This window comes from Cebidichthys violaceus, unplaced genomic scaffold, assembly GCF_023349555.1.
Source record: "Cebidichthys violaceus isolate CVI_PGR_0920_01 unplaced genomic scaffold, fCebVio1.0.p SCAF_20, whole genome shotgun sequence".
Lineage (NCBI taxonomy): Eukaryota > Metazoa > Chordata > Actinopteri > Perciformes > Stichaeidae > Cebidichthys > Cebidichthys violaceus.
Genome location: NW_027176373.1, coordinates 3,874,615 through 3,898,041, shown reverse-complemented (window position 1 = coordinate 3,898,041; position 23,427 = coordinate 3,874,615). Strand labels below are relative to the sequence as shown.

General features: G+C 39.7%; 1 protein-coding gene across 2 annotated transcripts in view; it reads right to left on the bottom strand.

The window, feature by feature from the left end:
• Positions 1-23,427, bottom strand: part of LOC137876283 (rho GTPase-activating protein 26-like) — a 76,820-nt gene that overhangs the window by 12,787 nt on the left and 40,606 nt on the right. For both annotated transcript variants that reach the window (XM_068715726.1, XM_068715725.1), the window contains exons 7-20: positions 22,434-22,538; positions 21,718-21,847; positions 20,993-21,093; positions 19,775-19,869; positions 17,933-18,011; positions 16,800-16,836; positions 16,467-16,532; positions 15,946-16,020; positions 15,779-15,863; positions 14,815-14,873; positions 8,502-8,607; positions 6,776-6,935; positions 4,789-4,933; positions 3,877-4,057 (exon numbers count right to left, since the gene is read on the bottom strand). In XM_068715726.1, coding sequence (XP_068571827.1) covers positions 3,877-4,057; positions 4,789-4,933; positions 6,776-6,935; positions 8,502-8,607; positions 14,815-14,873; positions 15,779-15,863; positions 15,946-16,020; positions 16,467-16,532; positions 16,800-16,836; positions 17,933-18,011; positions 19,775-19,869; positions 20,993-21,093; positions 21,718-21,847; positions 22,434-22,538 — 1,424 coding nt within the window. The remainder of the gene's footprint in view (positions 1-3,876; positions 4,058-4,788; positions 4,934-6,775; positions 6,936-8,501; positions 8,608-14,814; positions 14,874-15,778; positions 15,864-15,945; positions 16,021-16,466; positions 16,533-16,799; positions 16,837-17,932; positions 18,012-19,774; positions 19,870-20,992; positions 21,094-21,717; positions 21,848-22,433; positions 22,539-23,427) is intronic.

Here is a 23,427-nt window from a genome sequence, read left to right as displayed (position 1 = left end):
CTTAACCCATCTTCTTCAGATTCATTAGCTTTGAAGGGTAAATAAGAGTGTAGCGAACAACATGAACTATAAGACCTTGGTTAAGGCTGACCCTACAAGGTTTCATGACCCAACTTTCCAGTTTTACGAGCATTTACATTCTTTAGGGACACAGAGATATCCAATTGAGAATAACGACTTAAGGAAACTGACTCTTGATGCATGGTAACATGTTCCTGAATTGATATTTTAGTCTTAGTCTTGGTTAGTCTATATTTCATATAAATATTTTTAATTGACCTCAGAGTAACAAACTCACTTCACAAATGTACTCTTTTAACTGTTTTGTTTGCATTTGTTCTTATCTTGTTATGTAGTCATACAAAACTCATCTTACTTACTGACTTACTATAGTGCAGGGGTATTCAATTAAAATATTGTTTTTTATTAAAAATACAATTTCCAGATGTAAATGGTGTTTGGTGTTTCAAGGCCAAATTAATTTAAGTCAGATAATCAAATAATCTCAGATAGACATATTCATGAAACAGATCAATAAGCTTTAGACATAAAGTTAGCATCAATACATACTATATTTATCTATATGAGAGTCTGGCTTAATACATCGACCAACGTTGTCTGAGATGTTCTGAGATGTTCTTTTCTTCCCCCTCAAGTTAGATGGATTTCACTACTCTTTGGTTTCTCTGTCAGTATTCGTGCTAAGATAAAGCTGAAACATCTTTGTACAGAACAAACACAGATGAAATTCATTGTTTTGGATTTTGAATCCTCTCATTTTACTATGAGTGAGACAAACGCACACAATGTGGGACTTTTGCTTGCTTAAAAAGCGCAACCTGATTCAACTCACTGAATCTATCTTGGCCTTGACAGCTCCAATGAGATTCACACTTCACTGACTACTTCAGCCAGAAAGCTTTTGTCACTCATCAGCTCCATCTTTAAATCTAAAATATAATCCTCGGCTGTGTCTGTTCCCACTGAGCTGGGTCATTTTTAACCAGACGTTGCCCTTTTTCCCCCCTTAATGCATGAAAATAAAATGTAGTCATAATCCAAGTGCAAAAAGCATGAGGCTTTTCATCTGAGAAAATGCATGACGCTAATGTCTAAATAGGCCGGGGCAGAGTTAATGAAAGGAAAACTGTTTCAACTCGATCACACTTACATCCAGTACCATACATATATGAAAGGGCCACATGTATTAAACACTTTACAGCACACTATTCAATAGTGAGGGGGAGAAAAAAAACTGAAAAAAGGATGAAATCCTGTGAACATTTCCTGTGATGAATCATTAATGTGACTCATAAAGGGAAGAATCTGAAAACCTTTCGGCCTTCCTTTTGTTCTCCATGCTCTTGAACTTCTCTTTCAGTTAAAGATGACACATCTCTTATATCTGTGCATAACACCCTGAGGTGAACCCTGACCTTGGTTCAAGAAATGCAACTAACTAATTAGAACAAAAAAGTGTATTGTTTTTTCCCCATCAAGTTCCGGCTTCGCACATACCTCACAGCTCATTTTGAAAAGGACCATAACTCGTCAGCGTATGTGACATTTTTGGAACATTTAAAGGGGGTTTATATGAATATTTCCTTACTTTTAAAATTTGTGATAGGGATGCACAAATATAACTTTTTCAGTTCTGATACCGATACCTGGGATACCGATCCAATACATTGTTTAATTAAGAAGATGTATGCCTCAAAATGTGGAGTGACTGGGATCATTCTTTTATGTGAAGGCAAGATCAGGCTTGACTTAAACATTGCTTGCCTAACTTAACTGTATTGTTTACTCTTGTCAAAATAATAAATCATACACCAGAAACACCATAAAAAAATCTTTGAAATTAACAGTAATTCAAATTCCAGTATATAATGAATATAGTATATAAACATGTCATTTAATTGAATAGATCAGCCTCATTCGGTTTTATTGCATCCATAATTTGTGATTTAGCAGCAGCTGTAATACAGCAGATATCATTTCAGCGGGTATCATTGCAGGACTAATAACATAACTGCATGCACATGTACAGTTGAGGTCTGTGGTCCTTCATTTTGAGATATGATCATTTTGTCAACCTAAAGCATTCAGACAAAAAACATATGATAATATGGTGTTTTCAAATCCCGCTATTTAAGGACTGAGGTCATGATCTAAAATCTTCTTCATACAGTACTGTATAACTTACTTGCTTTGTACATTACTGTGACTTTTGTTACTAGGGTTGATCTACAGAACATTGAAGCCCAAGGGGAACAATAATATACAAAATACTCATCACTACTGGAGTGTACGTTTTTACTGCTTAATGTACACTGTTACACACATAGTACACGCAAAAGTTGAGCAATATGCGAGTATCATCTACAGCTTTTCATGAATGTTGTTTTTTTTCCAGTTATGTTAGAATGAAGGTTATGAGGCTGGATTTTCACACTTCACTTCACTAAGCGAATGACTTGAATAGATTGCTCAGAGCGTGATGGATGTTTAACAATCATGTTGTTAATTGATCACAGATTACGAACTGATGTCCTGCATCAGTGAATGGGGTCCTGTCACCGTACAGACACACCAATGGGAAGTAATAAATAACTGTGACTCAGAATTCACATCTAGAGGTGAGAACTCAAATGACAGTCGGATCGTGTAACAACCATCCCCTAGTGAGAGATTAAAAGAATGAGGATGAAGGAGTGTTGCATGGTAAAGGAGAGAGAGTCGAGGTGGCAGCAGGGAGACGTCTTGGAGACAGGCTGTACTTGATGGTCTGCCACTAAGTCAGTAAATGAGGTGATCGGTAGTGTGTATCTTGATCTAACAGCGAATGTCAACAGCAAAGTGGACAGATGATCCCATGATGACAGCCCAGCCTCATGTCGCTGTGCATTTCACATGCAGGCGAGTGCGTGTTTACCCCTGTTAATAACCTTAGCATGTGTTCAGTGTTTACATGGTGGAGGCCCTTGTTCAGACCTGTGAAAATACTTTTGTTTAAGTTGGTTTTGGGTTTCAGTCGTGCAAACTGCTGGCCAGACACCGATGCACAGAAGGTGGGTACACTGTTTAAGATAAATCCAAGACAAACGTGTTAGGTTCTTGATTGTATTCAAAACTTAGTTGAATAGATTATATACATGCCACATGATACATGCATGTGTACATGCATGTATCATGTGGGATTTTGTGTACTTGTTTTTGTTTCAAATCACCCCTCATTTCAGGGAAGTAGACACAGTCTTCTATTGTTGGTGCAGTTGGAGTTCAGATCCTTTCTGCACACTTTCCAGATGCTTTTGGGATTTAAACCAACAACCTGACAGTCACAAGACTGCTTCTCTAAACTCTTAGCTGCCACATATCTACATGTGTGCTAACGTGTGTGTGTGTGTGCTCATGCATTCCTGCAAATTTTTGTATGTATGAAAACGTGAGTGTGTACATTCTTGAACCCATGTGTTTGTGACTATATTTGAAGTTCAAGTTTGCATGTGTACATGTATGTCACTTTGTATTTATAAATGTGTCCAAACTCCCTGCCAATCCTTCCCCTCACAAACATCTGTTAATCTATTTTTGCTTTTCCAGTGATTACTCTTAATGTTTGATGTTGTTTGTGTAAAGCACGTTGAGCTGCATTCTGGTTACACTGCACTAAATCTAAACTGACAATGGTACTTGACTGTCACTCTGGTTTTTGTTATTATTATTATTATTATTATTATTATTGTTTCCCTAATATCTTACATATTATTAGTATAATTATTCAGTTAGTTACTGTTTGACTCGATTTTTGAGTCCTACAGTATCTATGAGAAACAACACAGGTTTCAGGTTCCTATTCTAATAATCACTCACAGTGAGGTGGGCCGGATCTGCCGGGTGTCCTGCTCTCCGTCGTTGCTGGTCAGGCTGTGTCTCGGGGTTCGACCTTGGCTGCTGCTGCTGCTACTGCTGCTGCTGTTACAGTTGGCAGAGGAGGAAACCGGCTGCTGCAGTTCAGCGACTGTGGCATTGGCAACACTGTTCTTCTTTTCACCTACGAGAATAAAGATAGATTTACAAACACTTTGGTGTTTTTTTTAGCCAAGAAGATGTTGTCCATTGTTCTGCAAGTATCCACTTTTATACTGACATGCTTTTTTCCTGTTCTAAAATCGCACATCTGTTGACCACTGTAAACTATCTCTGATGATAAGCTAACGGACTCAAAGCAAAACTGACCACTGAAACCCTTTTGTTAATGCTTTAAAAGAAGAGTTGGTAGTCACAAGTCTCTCTCTCTCTCAGCTTACCATATAGCAGGACAGCAGGTGTGAGCAAATTAAAAATAAACTCAAAACGATCTCGCGATGGGATGACAACAGCCGCAACTCCAAATGGGGCCAGGGGAGAAAAGTGGGGGCCCAACGGCCCCTTCCTCATTTACAACCCCACGACTTCCAGTGCCCTTGCTCAGACCACACCAAACTTCAATAGCGGCCTTCATTTTGATCTCAACTATACACCTGTAAAGTTTCGTGACTGCATCCTGCATGGTTGTGGTGCCATTGCTGTGACAAAATCTGTCTGAAGAAATATAAACACCTGGCAAAACACTCAAAACCGCTCTGTGCTAGTTTCTGTTTCGGGTGTCTCCAGGACCATATTTTGCCATGATGACACACAAACAGACTCACATGTGCAAACAATACTAGTGTAGCTGTTGCGTCTGATAACAAATAATAAATTCTAATACTTTTATCCGGTAAATTGGTTGGTTCAGCTCACCTTTCTGGGAATGTGTTGGTGTGTGGAACAGTGTGAGTGGCCTTTCGCTGCAGGACGGGGCTTTGATCTCAGTGCTTCTCCTCCTGGACACGTTGAGCGGCAGGTTGGTCGGGCCGCCTGCAGAAATCGGCACGTCTCTGAATATCTGCACGGACAAAATGGACAGCCATGTCTGAGCACAATTAAAGAAACAATATATAGATTTTAAAAAGTAAATAGCAGTGAAAAATCACAGACATAAGCACCGCATGTTCTTGCTGCTACAAACTGCTACAAACAAGCAATTTATGGTCTCATATGTGACTGCGGGGAAATGTGGTACATCTTATCACATTTAAGGCAGAGACAATGATCATAATGTTGTGCTTCAATGTAAAAACATGTACACCCGTGCCATATTGTGCAAGATTGTGATATGATAGAAAAACAGCACTAAAAAAAAGAAAAATTACACAATACAAAGGTCTGCAAAACCACGAGTGAGCCTATGACTCACTTTATGCCTAGCTAATAATCCTTGTTATGTTTATCTCTGGTGAAAAGAGATAATAGGTGAGCTGAGACTGTATATCTAATATTAATTCCTGGATGCGTGCCAATGAAACACAGCTGTTTGCTGCTAAAACGTCCTTTAACTGGGAATGATTACATTTGTAGAAACTTAACAACAGGGGACTTTGTAGGTTTCAAGCTGTGATTTGTAGCACTGATGATGACATTGCTTGTATTGTATTTCTACTCGTTGAGGCACAATTATGCAAGATGCAGAAAATACCATGCTGAGATGATATATATATATATATACACAGTATACACTGTGTTTCAAGATTTTTTAATCATAAATTACGTATCTCTATGTTCAAACTTAATGTTTTTTTCTGCTATTGGTTTGTATTAGTTTGATATTTCAGCCTAAGTCAAATGTAATCATCCAACATCCAGTCATCTGTCATGACTTTTTTTCTGCTTTTTCAGCCAGCTCCACACCCATCGCTTCACTCAAGAAGGAAAACATCTGATTGGAGTGCTGGAGAGCCCATTTAAACGCACTGGATTTAATGCTTTGGTTGCAGAAAAGGGCAGTAAAATAGGCAGCATCACATGAAAACTACAAATGTTTCAGTACAGAACATGAGCACATCATGAATCTCGAGTGAATCATTTCAATACCATTTACACCAAAATGAAATCCTTTCATTTTACTAGACAGTTGAATTACCAAGAAAAGAGAATAAAAAAGCTTTTTACTTCACACAATGCTTCAGGCAGACATGTGAAGTACAGACAACCACTATTCTATTGGTGTACAATAGAAGACAGTGACACAAGCACAAGGACTGTTGTGGAGCTCTTTAAGGATTCAGAGCTGCTCTATCACAGCATGCACACACTATTTGTTTTGTTTTTGCACATTGCACCGGCGACAGCTGTGTCTGTCTGTAAAGCAGGGATGACATGCAGGACTGTGTGTGAGTTTGTGTGTGTGTGTGTGTGTGTGTGTGTGTGTGTGTGTGTGTGTGTGTGTGTGTGTGTGTGTGTGTGTGTGTGTGTGTGTGTGTGTGTGTGTGTGTGTGTCATATCCTGTCTCTGTGTAAATTGTGCATCTACACAGGTGTGGGATACGTGTTTGTTGTCTGTGTGATCGTTCGTTTCCTTCACAGGCTGAACATACTATGTGTGCGTAATGTGAGGGTCTGAAACAGTCATGCTGATTTGTCTGTTGTCATGGTGACACCTGGAAGCAGCTTGGCCAGCCAATAAGCTACTTGGATTTAACAGGAGAAGGGGCTTTGAATGTATATAGAGTACATGTAATGTGTGTGTGGAGCCCTTTCAGAATAGTTAGGTGCATTCAATGTTGTTTAAATGCACAATTACACAAACTTGACAAAGCCAAGGGATCCATTTAATCCTCAACCCCGTCACCAAACTCCATTTCTTATGTTATTCATTTGTAAACATGCCTACATACATTATTCCCTCTTACCTTCTCATGGTGCTCTATGAGGATCTCTACTACAATGTTCTGGAACTTGATGTCCATGATGGCTGCCACCGTCTCCTCCTGCGGGCGGAGCAGAGTTGGCCCGAAGACCACACCCAGATTGGCGACGGTCATCAGGTTCTGGTGGTGATGATTTGCCACACTGTTGATATAAATGAGTCCCATTTATATCGATGAGGGTTAGGCTAAATAACAGATCAGCTATCTATAAAAAATAAATACATTTAAAAAAACAGTTCAATAGCACCACAAACAACATCTTCAAATATGGCCCTAGAGTTTAAGCAACAACTGAACATGAGAATCTTTATGAAGGTATGATCTTTGTAGTATTAGACTGTATTAGTTAGGTGTGTTTACTGTGATCCAGCAATTCAACCTATAAGCCAGTGATGATGATATAGTTGACCGCTGGCAGGTGTAATGCACTAAGCCCAGCTAAAGATGTGCATGTCTTCACAATAGATATTTTTGCACTCGCCTACATGTTGTATAAACATGGCTAGTGTCCCATTTGACACACATTATATCATGCTGCTGTTTTTGAAGAAAAGCCCAGTAAAGCCAGAGGGCTTAGATGGGGTTTTGGAGTGAAAACACAATACCAGTCAGCTGTATTAGAGGAATAATTACACATATCCCAACTGTGCCATGCCCTGCTTTTTAGATTATGTGCGGCAGCAGCTTGTGGTTATGTAATCCACGGACAGACAACCTGTTTAATTCACAAATTGTCTCGTCTACACAGTATATTATGCATATGTACAGTATAAAAATGTGGAAGTTGGAGGTGTGATTTGAAGTCCTGGGAGAGAAAAGAAAAAAATGAAGAGGCAATTGTCAGGGGATGGCCTTCATTAGAAAAAATGAGATATAATTAGAGAGTCTTATAAGTGATTTGTTGAACTTAATCATCTGGAGTGCTCATCTGCATCTGTGCTGCTGAAATGTCCTTGAGCAAAGCATTAAATTCCAGCTAAAAGGGTGAGTAGTATCCTATTATCTCTCAGTAAGCACTGTTTTTACTGATGTGCAGGTCAAAAGACATCTAGGTTAAAACTTAGTTTTAAAGGTTTTTGAACGTGTATGTTGCATATAACATTGTTCCAACAGCATAAATGACTATTCCGGTGTGAAGTTGGGACCTCCTTGATTGAAATATAGTCATTTAAATCAAATTAAAACATAGTAGACTAAATGTATGAAAAACTTTAACTTCTCTACCAAACTTAGCCCAGTTTTAACCCTTAACATGGGGACATTGTTTGACCTGCACATCAAAAAACGAGTCCTTACTGGGCTGCTTCTACATTTCCTGGCACACACAGAAAGACCTGCACCTGACAATTAGCCTCTCTTTACCTTGGAGGAACAAGTTGGGAAAAAGATTTGGCTTGATGGCTGCTGGATGGGCTTCTATTTTCAGAACAAACTGCCTTAATGCATGTGGTCAAGAAATTACACAGAGCCCTAATCCTCCTCGAGGATGGTCAACAACAACAACAATCAAGATACGGGGTATTACAGTGATTATGATGTAGAAACAGGAGAGGGCATGAGGGGAAAAGAGAGAAGTTCGCCATTGCTGTTAACACTATATAATATCTGCTAAAATGATACACTGTGCTGTTTCTGAGGGGGCAAAATTCATGATAAAGCATAATAATGAATGATTGCAGTTGTCCATGTGTGTGATATCTCATCTTACGTGGCCAGGTGTTTCATCAGCAGCTCCAGCATCTGTCTGTTCTTCTCAGGGAGCCGGTGCACCAGGGCATGGATCTCTGTCACCCTAGCCTCTTGGTTGTCCAACTCTGGAAAGAGAGAGAGAGAGAGAGAGAGAGAGAGAGACTGGTGAAGAATTTAGAGTGTCAAATTTGATTAATTCTTTATTGACACACGCATGTAAGGAGCAGAACTATTGGCAATCAACCGGTTTGTTTATTCTTGTTTCAAACTGATGCATACTCTAACAAGCAATCACAAAGCAGAACATTTGCAAGACCTTGGTGAGTCATGTCAGTAAGTCATACTTTGTAAGAATGAGCTAAGAAATAAGAATCGCGTACAGGGACCGCAAGGGAAATCTCAATTAGACTCTGTGAATGTGTTAAGCAGAGGTCTTCAGGTGCATATTAATGTTACCACTCAAGGTGTGAAGGATGAGGCTGGAAATATTCTCGATTTGTCTTATTGTCAACAAATCTCATTAAATCACCAAAACAAACAGGGATTTGATCGTGCCAACATTAATGTGTGTGTATAGCTAAAGCTTGATAACGTATTCCACTGTGCCATAGTGTATAAATTAACACCAGCTTTATGCTTTAGGTTTCAGAGTTTATGTGATTACCATTATAAAGCAATTATAACACTTGCGATATACACTGAAAGAAGGAAACAGAGATCAAAGAAGAGGTAATCGTAGTCAATACTGTTGCAAGTGGGAAAACTCTGTGTCCTGGTGATTAACAGGTAGAAGTGCAGAGCAGACATGCAGGCCGACAAAGAGAGCCCTGTTGTTGATGGATGACAATAATAATTCAAGGCTGCTGAGCAAGTCGATTGAGAGATGACAGCAGACTCACATTAGATCAACCCTCGGGCCCTGGCTGTCAGCGCCAGGCAGTTCACTCGCAAATGACAGAGCATCTCACCGAGAGACACACGGACACATTTTCTTACCAACTAACATGGCTGCTGAAACACACACACATCAACACCTCAATATACACACCAAATATGCACACCAAATATGCACAAGCACTTACACATTCATACAGAGAGATAATTTAGTAGATGCATGCAGACACATTGTAACATGTAACCAGTCAGTCACACACACACACACACACACACACACACACACACACACACACACACACACACACACACACACATACTGACAAACCTATAACATACATATGCATTCACACGTCCACTGCGCCCATGCATACCTCCAAACAGGTGCATGCTGAAGCACACACTCTTCCTTTCCTTCAAACCTTTTATGGAACATGCACGCACAGCAATGTGTGTAAATGCATCTATGTATGTTTTTCAGAAAACAGAGTTTAACACTATTGAAAATGGTTTTATTCTATCCAGGAGTGAATGCAGAAGTCCACTGTTTTTTATCATTGACTTGTTTTTTCCAAATCACACTAGGCCCAGAAATTAACTCCCACACAGAAAATACAAACATATCATTTGTCATTAATTATATAAACCAGCAAAGACATTAATTCTGAAATTCCACAAAATTAGTGCATTAAATATAGAGCTGAAGCCTGGAGGCAATTAGCTCATTAGCTGATTTCACACCTGCATCAGAAGAAAATCACAAAAAATATTCACTAAAAAATAAACAAGAAAATGAGTTGTATTTTTTTATAGACTGAGGTAGTGCAGACACACATATTCACAGACTGTAAACACATAAACCAGCAGCTGTGATGAGTGAAAAACCAAAAGGCAAGCACAAAACGTAGGCTGAATGTCGTTGGGACACTGTGCTGTAGACAGTATGGTGCTGAGTCACAAGTGATTACACCAAGCAGAAGTTATTTATCATCGCAGCCTCCACCTCATCCATCACTTAACAGGCAACCTTCTAAAGCCACTTTTCCTCTTTCACCTTGAATTCCAGCCCTTCAGAAAAACAAATAAATAAACTATACTCTCAGTATTTATGTTTTGTCTTGTAACACACTGGGGAGATGCATGCGTCTGGATACACTTACACCTGCACACAGAGACATACGTAGCCACACACGTATGCAACATCTAATCAGAATTCATGCATATCCTCTCTAGTTGTCATACATGCACGTTTGTATTCCCAGACACATGAATTTAACTGAACACTTCACAACAAGGTGACCATACGGGGCTGAGAGAATCAGAGCATTTCCTGGCAGCCACCAAATCACATAAGAATCTATTAATTCAAAAAAAGAAACTTTCGTCCATTGGAATAACAAGCAGAGGCTAATGTCATCAACGGATGTCATCAGGTATGTGCACACTAGTGCATGTGCTTTTAGAGATAATCAGGACTTCCAGAATCCATATTTATTGGTTATGATTTGCTAACACAATCTAACCCAGGTTGAAGCCCATTTATGATAATGGCCAACTATCCTGTTACCAAGTTAACTGGGCCAAGAGTGATGCCAGTTTTATGGATATTTCTGTGTTTTAAGTTGGATATAAAAGCATACATTTGTGTAAAATACAACCTTCCTAACACCTTCTGGCTCTGAAAAAGTTGACAAAAAAACATCAAAACTCCATCTGCACTTCTCTTAAGCAAGAGGGGATTTTGATTATGCATGGAGTACATACTTTTACAATCAAAGTCAGGAAAGCAAACACGTACACATCCACACACAACAGATGAAGCGTGCATTACTTTAAGAAGCTTGGTACATGTGCCGATCCTTGACTGAGTCTAAAAACCACCACCTGTTCGACTTTCTTATCATTCATTATTCATACTGGACATCTCCTGCTCTGTGCCATATGTGCAGTATATCCAATATCTCATCTTCAGCATCCTGCTTGGATTCATACAGTGGTGGGTCACCGACGATGAAACAAAACAAAAAATACAAAAGACCTACAGTTACACATATATTATGTGTAACTGTATTTTGCTGCAAAATGTGACCAAGACACCGCCTGATATTAATTTATCTGCAGCGTGTTTGGTCAAATCTAATCAAGTCACGAAGGATACCATTGAATAATTGTTCTAAAAGAACAGCTTGAGGCTTAATTCTTTCTGAGTAGTTCCAGCGATCTACTGTGCATACATCTGTAAAGCTGCACTCACTCATCCCACAGAAAATCATCATCAGACTCTCCACTCTATCACTTCATAAGGTGATAATATGATCAATGCTGTGACTAAGATTGCTCTGCATCCCCCAAGTGGCCAATTAAATCAATCAATACTGCTTTAAGTGCACATGCAAGACACGGTCATGCCTATTTACCACCTGCCACTTTAACGGCAAATGGTCTTAGAATCATGGGAAGAAACAAACATTTAGTTTCATTCTAAACTAGCAAGTAAAGGCAAGAAAAGGCTACTTTAGAATTTAAATTCCATCAGCAAAAGAAACAATCACTCTGAACAGCTGCAGGAAACTAAAGTTATTTATCGACAGCAGCCTTTGCGTGTAAAGCAGGTTTTTAAACTTTATGGATTGGGTTTTAAATCTGTATGCAAAATGATTATATTGAGGAGTCTGAATTAGGGGTAGGTGTTTGTCTGCAGGTTCCTGTTTCATGTAATCTGTTTCTTGACAAGCTGAAAGATCCTGAGAACTGCCAAGTCTTCATTGGCCTAAATGATTAGAACCATTATGCAGGGGATGTTTTACCTCTGTTTTAGATGCAGGCTGAAATTACACCACCTGGCTAAGACAAACCACTGATTACATCCACTCATGACCACAAAGCAGTCTAAATTAATGACCACAGTGTTTCTATTGTTGGGAGTACGTTTCTTGAACGAAACTGCTTTTTCGTTTGCTTTTTTCATTTCAGCGTAAATTGACAATAAAGTTATATTGCATCGTATTCAAAGCAACTGAGAGTTTCTTTCAATGGGTGTGTGAGCAAAGAAAGCTTCTTTGCTTTAAAAAAGAGGCAGTTAAAGTGGTTTAGGCTCCTGATTTGGATGCCAGCTAGATGCCTCTCTGTGGAGGTACTCCAAACACATCCAGCTGATGGGAGACCCTGGACCAGACCCAAAACACACTTTTTGTTTTGGATTTTGTTTTATCCTATCTGGGTTGCCTTTGGTTATCCTAGGAAGACCTGGAGGAAGAGGCAAGTTAGCAGGGCTTCAGACTACTTTGATAAAGGCAAAGGTGTGCTTGAAATCAACCAAGTTAGACAACTTCTAAAAGCAAATGTTCTTAAACGTGTTCCAGACATCCACACTTGAAGACTGCCATCACAGAGAAGAGTCACAATGAATCATACGAATGGGAATAGTGCTGCAAACTGTCATACAGCCTCGAATCCGTCTTTAAGACAACCAAGTGATTTTTGTAAACAAAATGATTTATTCTGACTCAACACACCACACCCAGCAGGTGCTGCTAAAAAAATGTAATAATAGTGAGAAAAAAAAAATGGAAGCTGCTGGCTCAACAATCCTCAAAACACTAAGCTCTCTTTTTAAACCAGATATTGAAAACCAGATTTGCATGGGATGGGAGCGAGTAAGGCGAGACAAAACCAGAGGCGGAGGAGGAGGAGGAGGAAGACTAGGCGGTGGGAGGAGCTAGAGAGGAGAGAGAGGAGGAGAAAGGGAAGCGCTGAAAGAGGGAGTTCAACCGAGGACGCTGTCCTCAAAACACCCTGCTGCTCCTGCAAAAATTATGTCTTGGAAAAAAACACAAAGGCATTCTCACACAAGCAGACACACACATGCATTCACACCCACATGCGTGTGATGCAAATGCAGACACCCACATGAACAGAAATGAATGAATGTCAGAGAAAAACAAGATGAAAGAAGTTCAATTTGTGGCGGGATGAGAGATATACATCTGTAAACTCATATAAATAGTTGGCAAGCACATGTTCTATTTTACGATAGTTACAAAGTGATGAATACATGCATTAAAGCATGTGTGCTCCAAGGTAGTATCAAACCAGCTACCTTGGCATTCTTAACTGCCACGCTCTACTGCTTCCTCCTCATACACACTTTAACACACTTTTCTCATTTTCTCTCCAGTTGGTCTCACTATAGAGCCATTTCCTGGTAGCGTTGCCCAAGACACACTCATTTCCTGGAGTTCCTTCCCGCCTGCTCGGCTTTCTAAAGGAGTTAGCAACCGACAAACAAAGAAAACAGGTCAATGACACAGCCTGTAACTCTGCAGACCAGACTGGACCGGACCGGACTAGACTTAACCGTACCTGGGTTTAAGAGAATAAGACCAATTATCAAAAACACCTGTTATAAGTAGTAGCAACACGGAAATGACCAGACCATACCAAGCCAAGCTAATCAGGCCTAACCATACAAAACTAAAGAAGAGTCCTCATGTAAAGTCTCTATTGTATAGACTAAATAAATGAGTGCTTGTAAAAATCTATTCTGTAGCCTGTAGAAGCCACATGGGAATAATCAAACACACTAAAATGATTGCAGAACAGGCAATCTGTCTTCAAGACAGCCGAGCGTTTTTCGAAAATGAAATTATGTATCCAGATTCAATGAAAAGCAGGGGGACTGATTTTGCAACTGCTTTTAACCCCAACAAACCTCCTGCTTTACTAGATTGTCACTTTTAGATCAATTGCCCAGGCTTTGTAAATGTTGTCTAAAATCACTTCCCACAGCAGGACAGTGACATTCTGTGTGCGGGCACACAACATGAAGCAGCAGTCGGGGGGCTCAGCTACCAGAGCAAATGGACAGACAGAGGCGACCTGGTGGCACAGTGGGTGGTGCCCTGTTATCTCAGCAGGTGAATCATCTATTTGTAACTGGTTTCATTTCAAGTCATGACCTCACTCAGGAGATGAGTCACGCATGTTCCTATTTTCCAAATGAAACTCAGGAGGAACGCTTTAGGAATCGCTTCATACAGACATCCATCGGGAGAGGAAAAGAAGAAGACAAAGAATTCCTTATTATACGATAAGTATTACACAAATGAAAATCCTCTAATCCATCTTTAATCCATTTACAAACTGTACATATCCACATTACATGACTCAATGCATTCATTCATTGAATTCATCTTGATTCAAGAACAAACAAAAGGTTGCTTAAGGATTCTCCTGCTTAGCAGTAAGCACTATAAGTAAATTATGTGGCCCCTTATTTAGTACATCATGTGTTTTCTTAGAATAGCTGCCTGCAGTGTTTTGCATGGTCAGTGGGAATCAAACAAGGTCAAACTGCAGGAGAATCTGTTTTATATTCTACAGACTGAACTCACATTTGAAAGGCAAATAAGACGCATAAAAGTAAAAAAAAGACTCACTGGCTGCTTTGATGAAGCTCCTCTGGTACTGGTACGTCATGAGAGGTCCAGGCAGCACTCTGGAAACATAGAGAGGGACGACGTCAGGTGCAGAATGTCTGCTTGGAAAATGGAGCTTTGCAAAAATCAATAAATCCGGACAGTTCTGGATGAGCACTCATCTAACTGTGTTCTCCTTCTCGTCTTTTATCCCCACTGTGGTAGCTTGCACAGCTGGACATCAGCTTATCACTTTTGCCTAGTGATTCCTGCTGGTTCTCAATGCAGTCTGACCTGAGGTCCTAATGCTGTTAATGTGTACATGTGTCATGTAAGTGTGTGGATAGTCGGCCTTTCTGTGAACCTGTCCATGAGCGAGAGAAGTGAATGTGTGTGTATGTGTACGAATGTGCGAATGTTTGTTTGCCTGTGTGTTTGTGTTGTGCCCAGCGTAGATGAATTCAGGTACAGTAGAGAGAGCACAGCTTGAACACCACTACTCCTTCCCTCACTACCAATTGTTGAGAGAAAAGGGCGCCATTCAACAATCACCTGCTATACAGTGACCAACTGTGTGAATACAATGTGGAAATTGATTATTTATGCAACGAACAAACCTGACAGGAAAATAAAAATCATAAATTTAAAAAAGTTTAAATAACAAATGCTGCATGAAAAAAAAGAGAAAATGAACTAATTAATGAGGTGGATCCAAGCCAGAGATCTGATTTATACAAGAAGCAGAGACTGAAAGCAGCAATATGCATTTATTCAAAAACACTACTGCAATATCCAGCAATAACTCAGAGTCATGAAAAGAGCGATCAATCCCTTTACTATAGGTCTTTGAGGTTAAAATACACCCAATTTTTGATTACTGAAACACAACTATAAGGACATTTTGATAACTACAGAACTTTGTGGAGCTGTTTGAAAGTATTGTTATACCTTGAATCGGCATTTCTGTAAGCTATTTGTCACAAACCTGAGATAGTGCTTAATAGCACTCGTGATAGTTTTGATCTCCCACTCTGAGTTTTCCAGCTCCACGTCAGCACATGTTTTAGGATCTGATAGACAAAAAAAAATGTTTTCATTGATGTGAAGAGAAACTGTTTTGTTTTGACTAAATATGTGCATTCATGTATTTACCCATAGCAAGACCTAGTAGTTTCTGTACTCTGGAGCTGACGCCAACAATTCTGTACAAGCCCTGATCATTGATACCTGGAGAGGAGAGGAGAGGTTACATCCTGTTCTTATTCCATGGACCAACCGAAACATGTTATGTATCTCAGTGCTTCCTCAGCAGAGCAATGTACAGATCCACATCTTGGCATACTTTGTAATTTTGCTTGAAAAATGACTTCAACAATCATTAAAATAGTGGCCAATTCATTTTCTGGTGGTTGATTAGGCGACTAATCATTTCAGCTCTAAAATACTAGTACATAATACTAGTATAATATATACACCTATATATATATATACACCTATATATATATATATATATATATATATATATATATATATATATATATATATATACACACACATATATAAAAGTACAGATCTGAGCTGAATCTAACTGAAACGTAGAGGGCATCACACTAAAGAAGCAAGAAATCCACAGAACAAAAAGAATAAAACAAGAATCTGACTTGACATTGTACCTCGAGTCTCCACTGCATGAATAAACTTTTTCATCACGTTGAACCCAATCACGTCCAGCTGGGCCACTGATGGAGAGCAAGATGAACAGAGTGATGACAGTTTGAATTTACATTTGCTTTTTCCCAAAATTAGATAAATATTTGAAAATCAAAAGTGTGCAAATATTATTTTTTAGAGATACTGAAAACAAAAGTATTTTGAATATTCAGAGATAAATGCAGCATCCATGCTATTTACTTTTAACCTAGACCTGATAAAACAGAAAGTCTGATGACATTTGTGAATAATACTGTACCATTGAAAAAAACACTTAATTGATTAAAGCAACTTACTGCCTTCAGCCTGGTTGTCTTTGTTCAGATTGTATACCTGCAAATAACAAACACATTTACAACTAAGCCTAATAAGGGCAGGGTATATTTGTACATCACATGCAAGGTCAACATTTCTCACACACACACAAAAAAGAAAAACACACCCGATATATTCTGTTGAGCTGTTTTTCTACGCGTGTCTAATATGTTTTGAAAGCTTGTAAGCAAGCGCTGCTTATTCCATGTATGAGAACACATGAATTCTCCGGATGTTTCCCTGATCTTGGATACATCCGGATATTGAGGAACGTACACAAATGTTACATTTACTGTTGGCTTTTTTGCAATCTGCATTACTTCAGTTCCCACGGTAATGGTGAGAATATTGTGTTTAAGTTGTGGCTCTGTGTACACCTTCATGCCTGAGCTTTGTTTAATCGGAGCACATGACGTCGTTACAGCATATCCATAAGAGGTTACATTTAGAACTATACATTTTTTATATCTAAATAACAATAAACCGACTCTAACAAAGGAAATACGGTGAATACAAAGGCTTCAGACTGTGTTTGTGTTCTAATCCACCCCATTTGTCTGGGCCTGCTCAGAATGAACTGGACTTGGTTCCATCGTGTCGCTGTGCTCAGTGGTGAGTTTGCATTGACTATCAAGGTGGCGGTAGACAAAGAAGAGGGAGGTCTTAACGACAACAACAAAAGTAGGACGAGCTTAAGTGAAACAAGAACATCAACATTTCTTGTTTTAGTACCGACTGCCTGAGCTCCGTATCTGCTTGTTCAAGCTTGTGGTGAATTTGTTGACGGTGATTACCTTTGCACGTTTGAATGTAGACACAAGGATGAGCGAGGTGTTGAGACAGGGCCGTGACTAAATAAGAGTGTAGAAAAAAAGCACTAACGCGCTTTGAGCCCTAGGTCAAAAAAAGCTGCATATCAACATGGCATAAACCAAGAGTTTGGGGAAAACTGTCTGTCAGTCAGCTATTAGGAACATGAACACCACCAAAAAACAGACCTGTGCTACAAAAATCAGCTTTAATGTTGGAGCTCTTGTTTTGCTTTGCATACATGTTCTCCCTCTCTCTCCTCACTGTGTCACATCAGTACAAACTGGTAACCACGGTAACCTACTGGTTCTCTCCCATCCATGGCCTCCATCCACAACCTGCGGTCTTCTTCTGAAAGCGCCTGCATGGTGATCACTCCCGCCCTTCACATACACACAAAAGATACATTAGCTCGTTAAATATCAAGGCCACTAAGTCAGCAAATACTGGCTGCTGAACACACACGAAGATAAACATGCAAACACATGCTGGCCTGGAGAATGTTTTTTGGATTGTTTTAGCGAACTATTATCAACAGTAAGGATACACTTCATTGAAAATGCTTTGATTGAAATTCATATTGCTTCAGGTTGTGTAAAACGATCTTTGCACGCAAATCTCATACTCCTTCAACAGCAAAGCGTATTCATTTGTGTGTGTGCGCCAAAGGTATGCCTAGGGTATCGTCTTCCAGGATAAACAGATGATCACCATAAAAGGAATAAAAAAAGGATAAAGAACGTAGCCTGAATACAAGATATTCATTTGATTAAGCTATTAAGATAGATCACGCTGATACAGGCAACCTTCAGCGTGCACACACACACACACACACACACACACACACACACACACACACACACACACACGCGCACGCACTATCACGCACAGCCCCATTAATCATGTTCATCCCAGGCTTATAAAGGTTTCCAATTGGTCCTATACGGTCGGTCACCCTGTCAATGGCAGCACACTCACCTTTAGAGTACAATCACACTCAGACGCATGTGCACAGCCTCATTCTGCACACGCAAACACGAATACATGCAAAGCAAAACCAATGTTCACAAAATAGACTGAATCAAATGGTCGTTTTTTTATGACCGTCTACGCAACAGCAAGCACACAAATTCTGTGTAAACACACTAAATACCACTTTCTATTACTTTAGAGATAAACAGACACACATCAACAGATACACACAACGCGCGCGCGCGCGCGCACACACACACACACACACACACACACACACACACACACACACACACACACACACACACACACACACACACACACACACCGGTGATATGAATAAAGGCTCAAAGGGGAAATGGGAAATAAGTGGATGAGATAATTAAAAGGTGAGTTGATTTGATGGAGGAAGGTTGAAGTTGAGAAGAGGCAAGGAGGGAGAAGGAGGCGAGGGGGGAGGAGGAGTGTAGGAAGAGAAGCACCAGGGAGCCGAGCATGAGAGGACAAACGCCCTCCATGTTCTCTCCTCAGGTCCAAATCATCGGAGCACCCCCATGTGTCTGTCAGCTGTAATTACACCACGAAAAAAAGACCACATGCCAACCACTGAACGGATGGCTGATCAGAGCAATGTAGCTGTAATTAGTTACATGAAGACAGCATTCAATGGTGTCAAATTCCATGAGGCTTCCATGCTTCATACGACAAACCCTGAAGCCATAACTATTTAACTCTTTCCTGGCTTGCTTGCTTCTTTTTCAGAATGTTTTTTCTGCTACAGTTGTTGGGATGCAGGGGACAAAAACCACCTGAAAACCATTATGTAATTTACTGTATGTGTGAAACAATAAGAATCTGTTGTATTTATGCTTCAATATTCTTCAGAAAATTCATTAAACTCCCTGATTCCTCCTGCTGCAGATTTCTACAATATTCTAGAGATGGAAAAGCTGGAAATGAAATGCCAAGAAAAACATGGCTGTTGGGTTACACTGGTTAGGGCCAATAGGGACACAGTTTGCACCCTGTACAGAAAATCAATATGCTGTATTGATAAGAGATGAAGTAACACACCATAGAAAGGAACAAGTTGGTGGTGGGTCAAAGGAAGAGTGTGTGGGAAGTCCATGATTTGAATATGAGACACATGCAGTCAAATCACACACTCACTGACCTGTCCATAGCCTCCACATCAAAACAGAACCTCTTTTCTATCGAGTCGGTCTTCCTCCTGGTGCAAGACTTGAGGGTGAAGCTCTCCTCTTCTCCCTGACACAAGAAAAAAAAAAGGCATCAGTATCATTTTGATGTACACATAACCAACTGCAGATTAACCACACCGTGGAGGACAATTGAGATGGATGTTTTCTTGGACAAGACAGAAACAGATTAAGTCTTTCTGTGATCCAATATTTCTACTTTTCCTTCCGTTGGCAACTCAAAATGCTCTGCAAGAACCCTCAGAAAACAGGCCCGAACCTGCATCAGCTTTGTGTGTAGGTGGAGAGAGAGTGATAACAGATAGCACTTTGAGAAAATAGTTTTGAGTCATGCTGCTCACTGAACACATCTTTGGCAACGTTGCACTCTCATCTATTATGGCTGCTGTTGAGGGAGAAATTGTTGTAGCTCTTCTAAAATTGATATTTCCATGTATGACTGTATGCTGGTGGGAAAAGGCACCGTGCGTCAGAAACGCTCCTCGTCTTGATGGTGAAGGACTGACGCAAAACATTGACATTTTCTGTTGATGATGACGGGGAGACCCGTCAAAAGTATTGTTTTTCGTACATGGTCAATTTTAAGATTTTGGGCTATTTGGCTTTCATAAGATTTTTTCTGTCTGATTAGTTGAAAGAAAACATCCAAAATACACATTTATGTGCTTATTCTGCACCTAGTTTTCTATTTGCGTAGGTAGATTTCTCCTAAATTCAGCAAAAACTGGCATTTAGATAATAAATCATTTGCATATTTAAACATAACATTTTAGAAAACCTTTGACCCTAATATGTCAACAAAATAAAATAAGAATCTTAAAGCTGGAGTTATCAAATGTTCAGATTTCTGTTCTGGATATTTATTCTAATTAGCACATGTTTGTATATTTAAACATACATTTTCGGAAGAAAAAAAATTCCCTTAATGCAAGTAATCAACTGGGGGTGTCTCCACTTAAAACAGTTGAACGGTTTTCTGCTACCAAAACAAGAGAGCAGCCCACTGGGATGAACTGGGTGAGAATCAACAATGATGATAGGCTGTAGTGACACATATATGGGGGTGTGGATTATTTGCGAGCATATAGATATAGATAAATAGAGAGCAGATGGATAGCCTGGATGTTTAGTGACACTGTAACCTTGCATATTTAAATGCCAAAGATACTCACCGTTTTCCCTCCTGATTTAGGGTCAAACAGGACCATGGTGACCCTCTTGGGCTCACGATGGTAGGTACAGTAGTACTTCACCCATGTAGATACAAATGAGCCTGAGGGAGAGAGAGAGAAAGAAGGGAATGGAGACAGGTGAAGAGAGAGAGGGGGGGGGTTAAAAATAAAACCACAGGAGAAGAGGAGAATAAAGAGAAACAGGTGATGTCAAACGGTCAGAAAAAAAACAGAGACAGAAGCAGGAGGGGGAGATGGGGTTGAATTAAAAAAAAGGGCGGAAAAAGATTGTGTCTTAGTCATGCCTGCGTTAGTGCTAGATAGGTTACCATGGTAACGGCACGTGGTCAGAGCTGCTGTCACGTCTCCAACAGATCAGACTTGCCTTCGTCAGCCATGGTTTGTTTGTCCTACTGCTCTGACAGAGTGTGTGTGTGTGTGTGTGTGTGTGTGTGTGTGTGTGTGTGTGTGTGTGTGCCAAACAACACGGCCCCAACATCCACGTACTGTGCCTACACACCTATCCACTCACACAATCATTCATGTCTTCATTGTACTGCAACACTGTAAGTTGCTGCTGAATTGTTCCCTCATTGTAAGATGTGACATGTACACACACACACACACACACACACACACACACACACACACACACACACACACACACACACACACACACACACACACACAGACACAGACACAAAGAGAAGTGTGCCGACACGTACGCTTCTCCTGCACAAACAGGTATCCCTCCATGGTGTGCTGGCTGACACTCTTGTGTTCATGTGGATTCTCCTTCATCTTCCTCATCAGAATCTCCACCTCCGACCGCGTGCTCTCGAAACGGTTCCTCGTCTGTCAACACAAGCACAGAGGAACACGCGCCTTAGGCCTTTCATTGTATGGCTTGATCCTGAGTCAGCTTAACTTGCAACAAGGTGTTGCTACGTAAACTTTTTTTCTTTTCCAGCAGAAAAACATAATAAATGATCATTGCTACAATCCCTGAATATCATATCTCTTTTTTTTCTTTGCTCCCTCTTTTTGCAGTGAGGTTTTTGAACGTTCTTTCGGTCTCAATTGCAATTTCAGATGACTAACTTTGAACTCCTGTCGGCACTGCAGCCGTTTCACATTTGGAGGATTATTTTCTCTTAGACATCTTCTACCTTCTAAAATGTTTCCTCTGTGCCAATGAATGATGTAGCATTTTGGGTGAAGTGAAGTAGGTGCTTAGTGCTAAGAAAGCCCTTTCAAATGTAAAACTTAAAACAAACATTAATGGATAAACACAACAGTAACCCAGCAACTACCGTATGTTTTTATTTTTATTTTTTTGTTCTTAGATTTTTTTTTAATTGCATACATGTTTATTCATGTGCAGTGCTGAAGGTTATGGTGTGACATGGTGCTTTGTTTGCGTGTGCGAGTGTGACCTTACATTCTGTATGCTGATGGTGAGATCAGTCTTGAAGTGGTTGAAGTCCTTTGCTAGCTCATAGCCATGGTGATAGTAGGTGAATAGGCCTTGAAGGAACGCCAACAGCTGAGGAGAAACAAAAACATAGCAGGAAAATTAAGTAGCTGAAGGAAGAAGAAGAAAGGACGAAGATAGCAAAAAGGAGAGAGAATAAGTAAGGGCAGGAAGGTAGATGAGGACAATGGGAAATAAATGCAGATGCAGTGTGAAGGCAAAGAGGAAGAGGATAAATGGAAATATGAGAATGTAGAGTAGGAAAAGGTTGAGGATTTGGAGGAAGAGAGAAAAAAAGTGCAGAAGGAGAACAAAGTGGAGAAAACACAGGAGGGCTAATAATGAGGGTGAAGAGGAAGTGGAGGAGGTGGAAGAGGAAGAGAAAGAAGAAACAGATTGAAGCGGAGAAAAAGTGGACAGACATGTTTTATCTTGCACATTCATAAAAGAGGTTAGGTGAATTTGCAGCTATTTATTTATTTATTATTTATTTTTATTTATTACACTATATTTATCCCGTTGAGGAGGACATTTTTCCCAGCATTTGACCCATCCCTGTACCAGGGGCAGTTATATATATATATATATATATATATATATATATATATATATATATATATACACATATATATATATATACATATATATATATATATATATATATACGTATATATATATACATATATATATATACGTATATATATATATATATACACATATATATATATATATAACTATATATGGACAACAAAGCAAAGACCAATTGTGAAATATAACGTTACCATGCCACAAAGACAAAATGTAATATTCTAAAAGACAGAATGTAAAACAGAAACAGTGAATTAGAGCTACTTTGTAAAGATTTAAAAGTCTCTGTAGTGTGTGTGCAACAAATTGACAATATTTCCTTAGCAACTACCACTGATGTAAAGCTTTGATTCTCTGCCAGAATCCGGGCTGG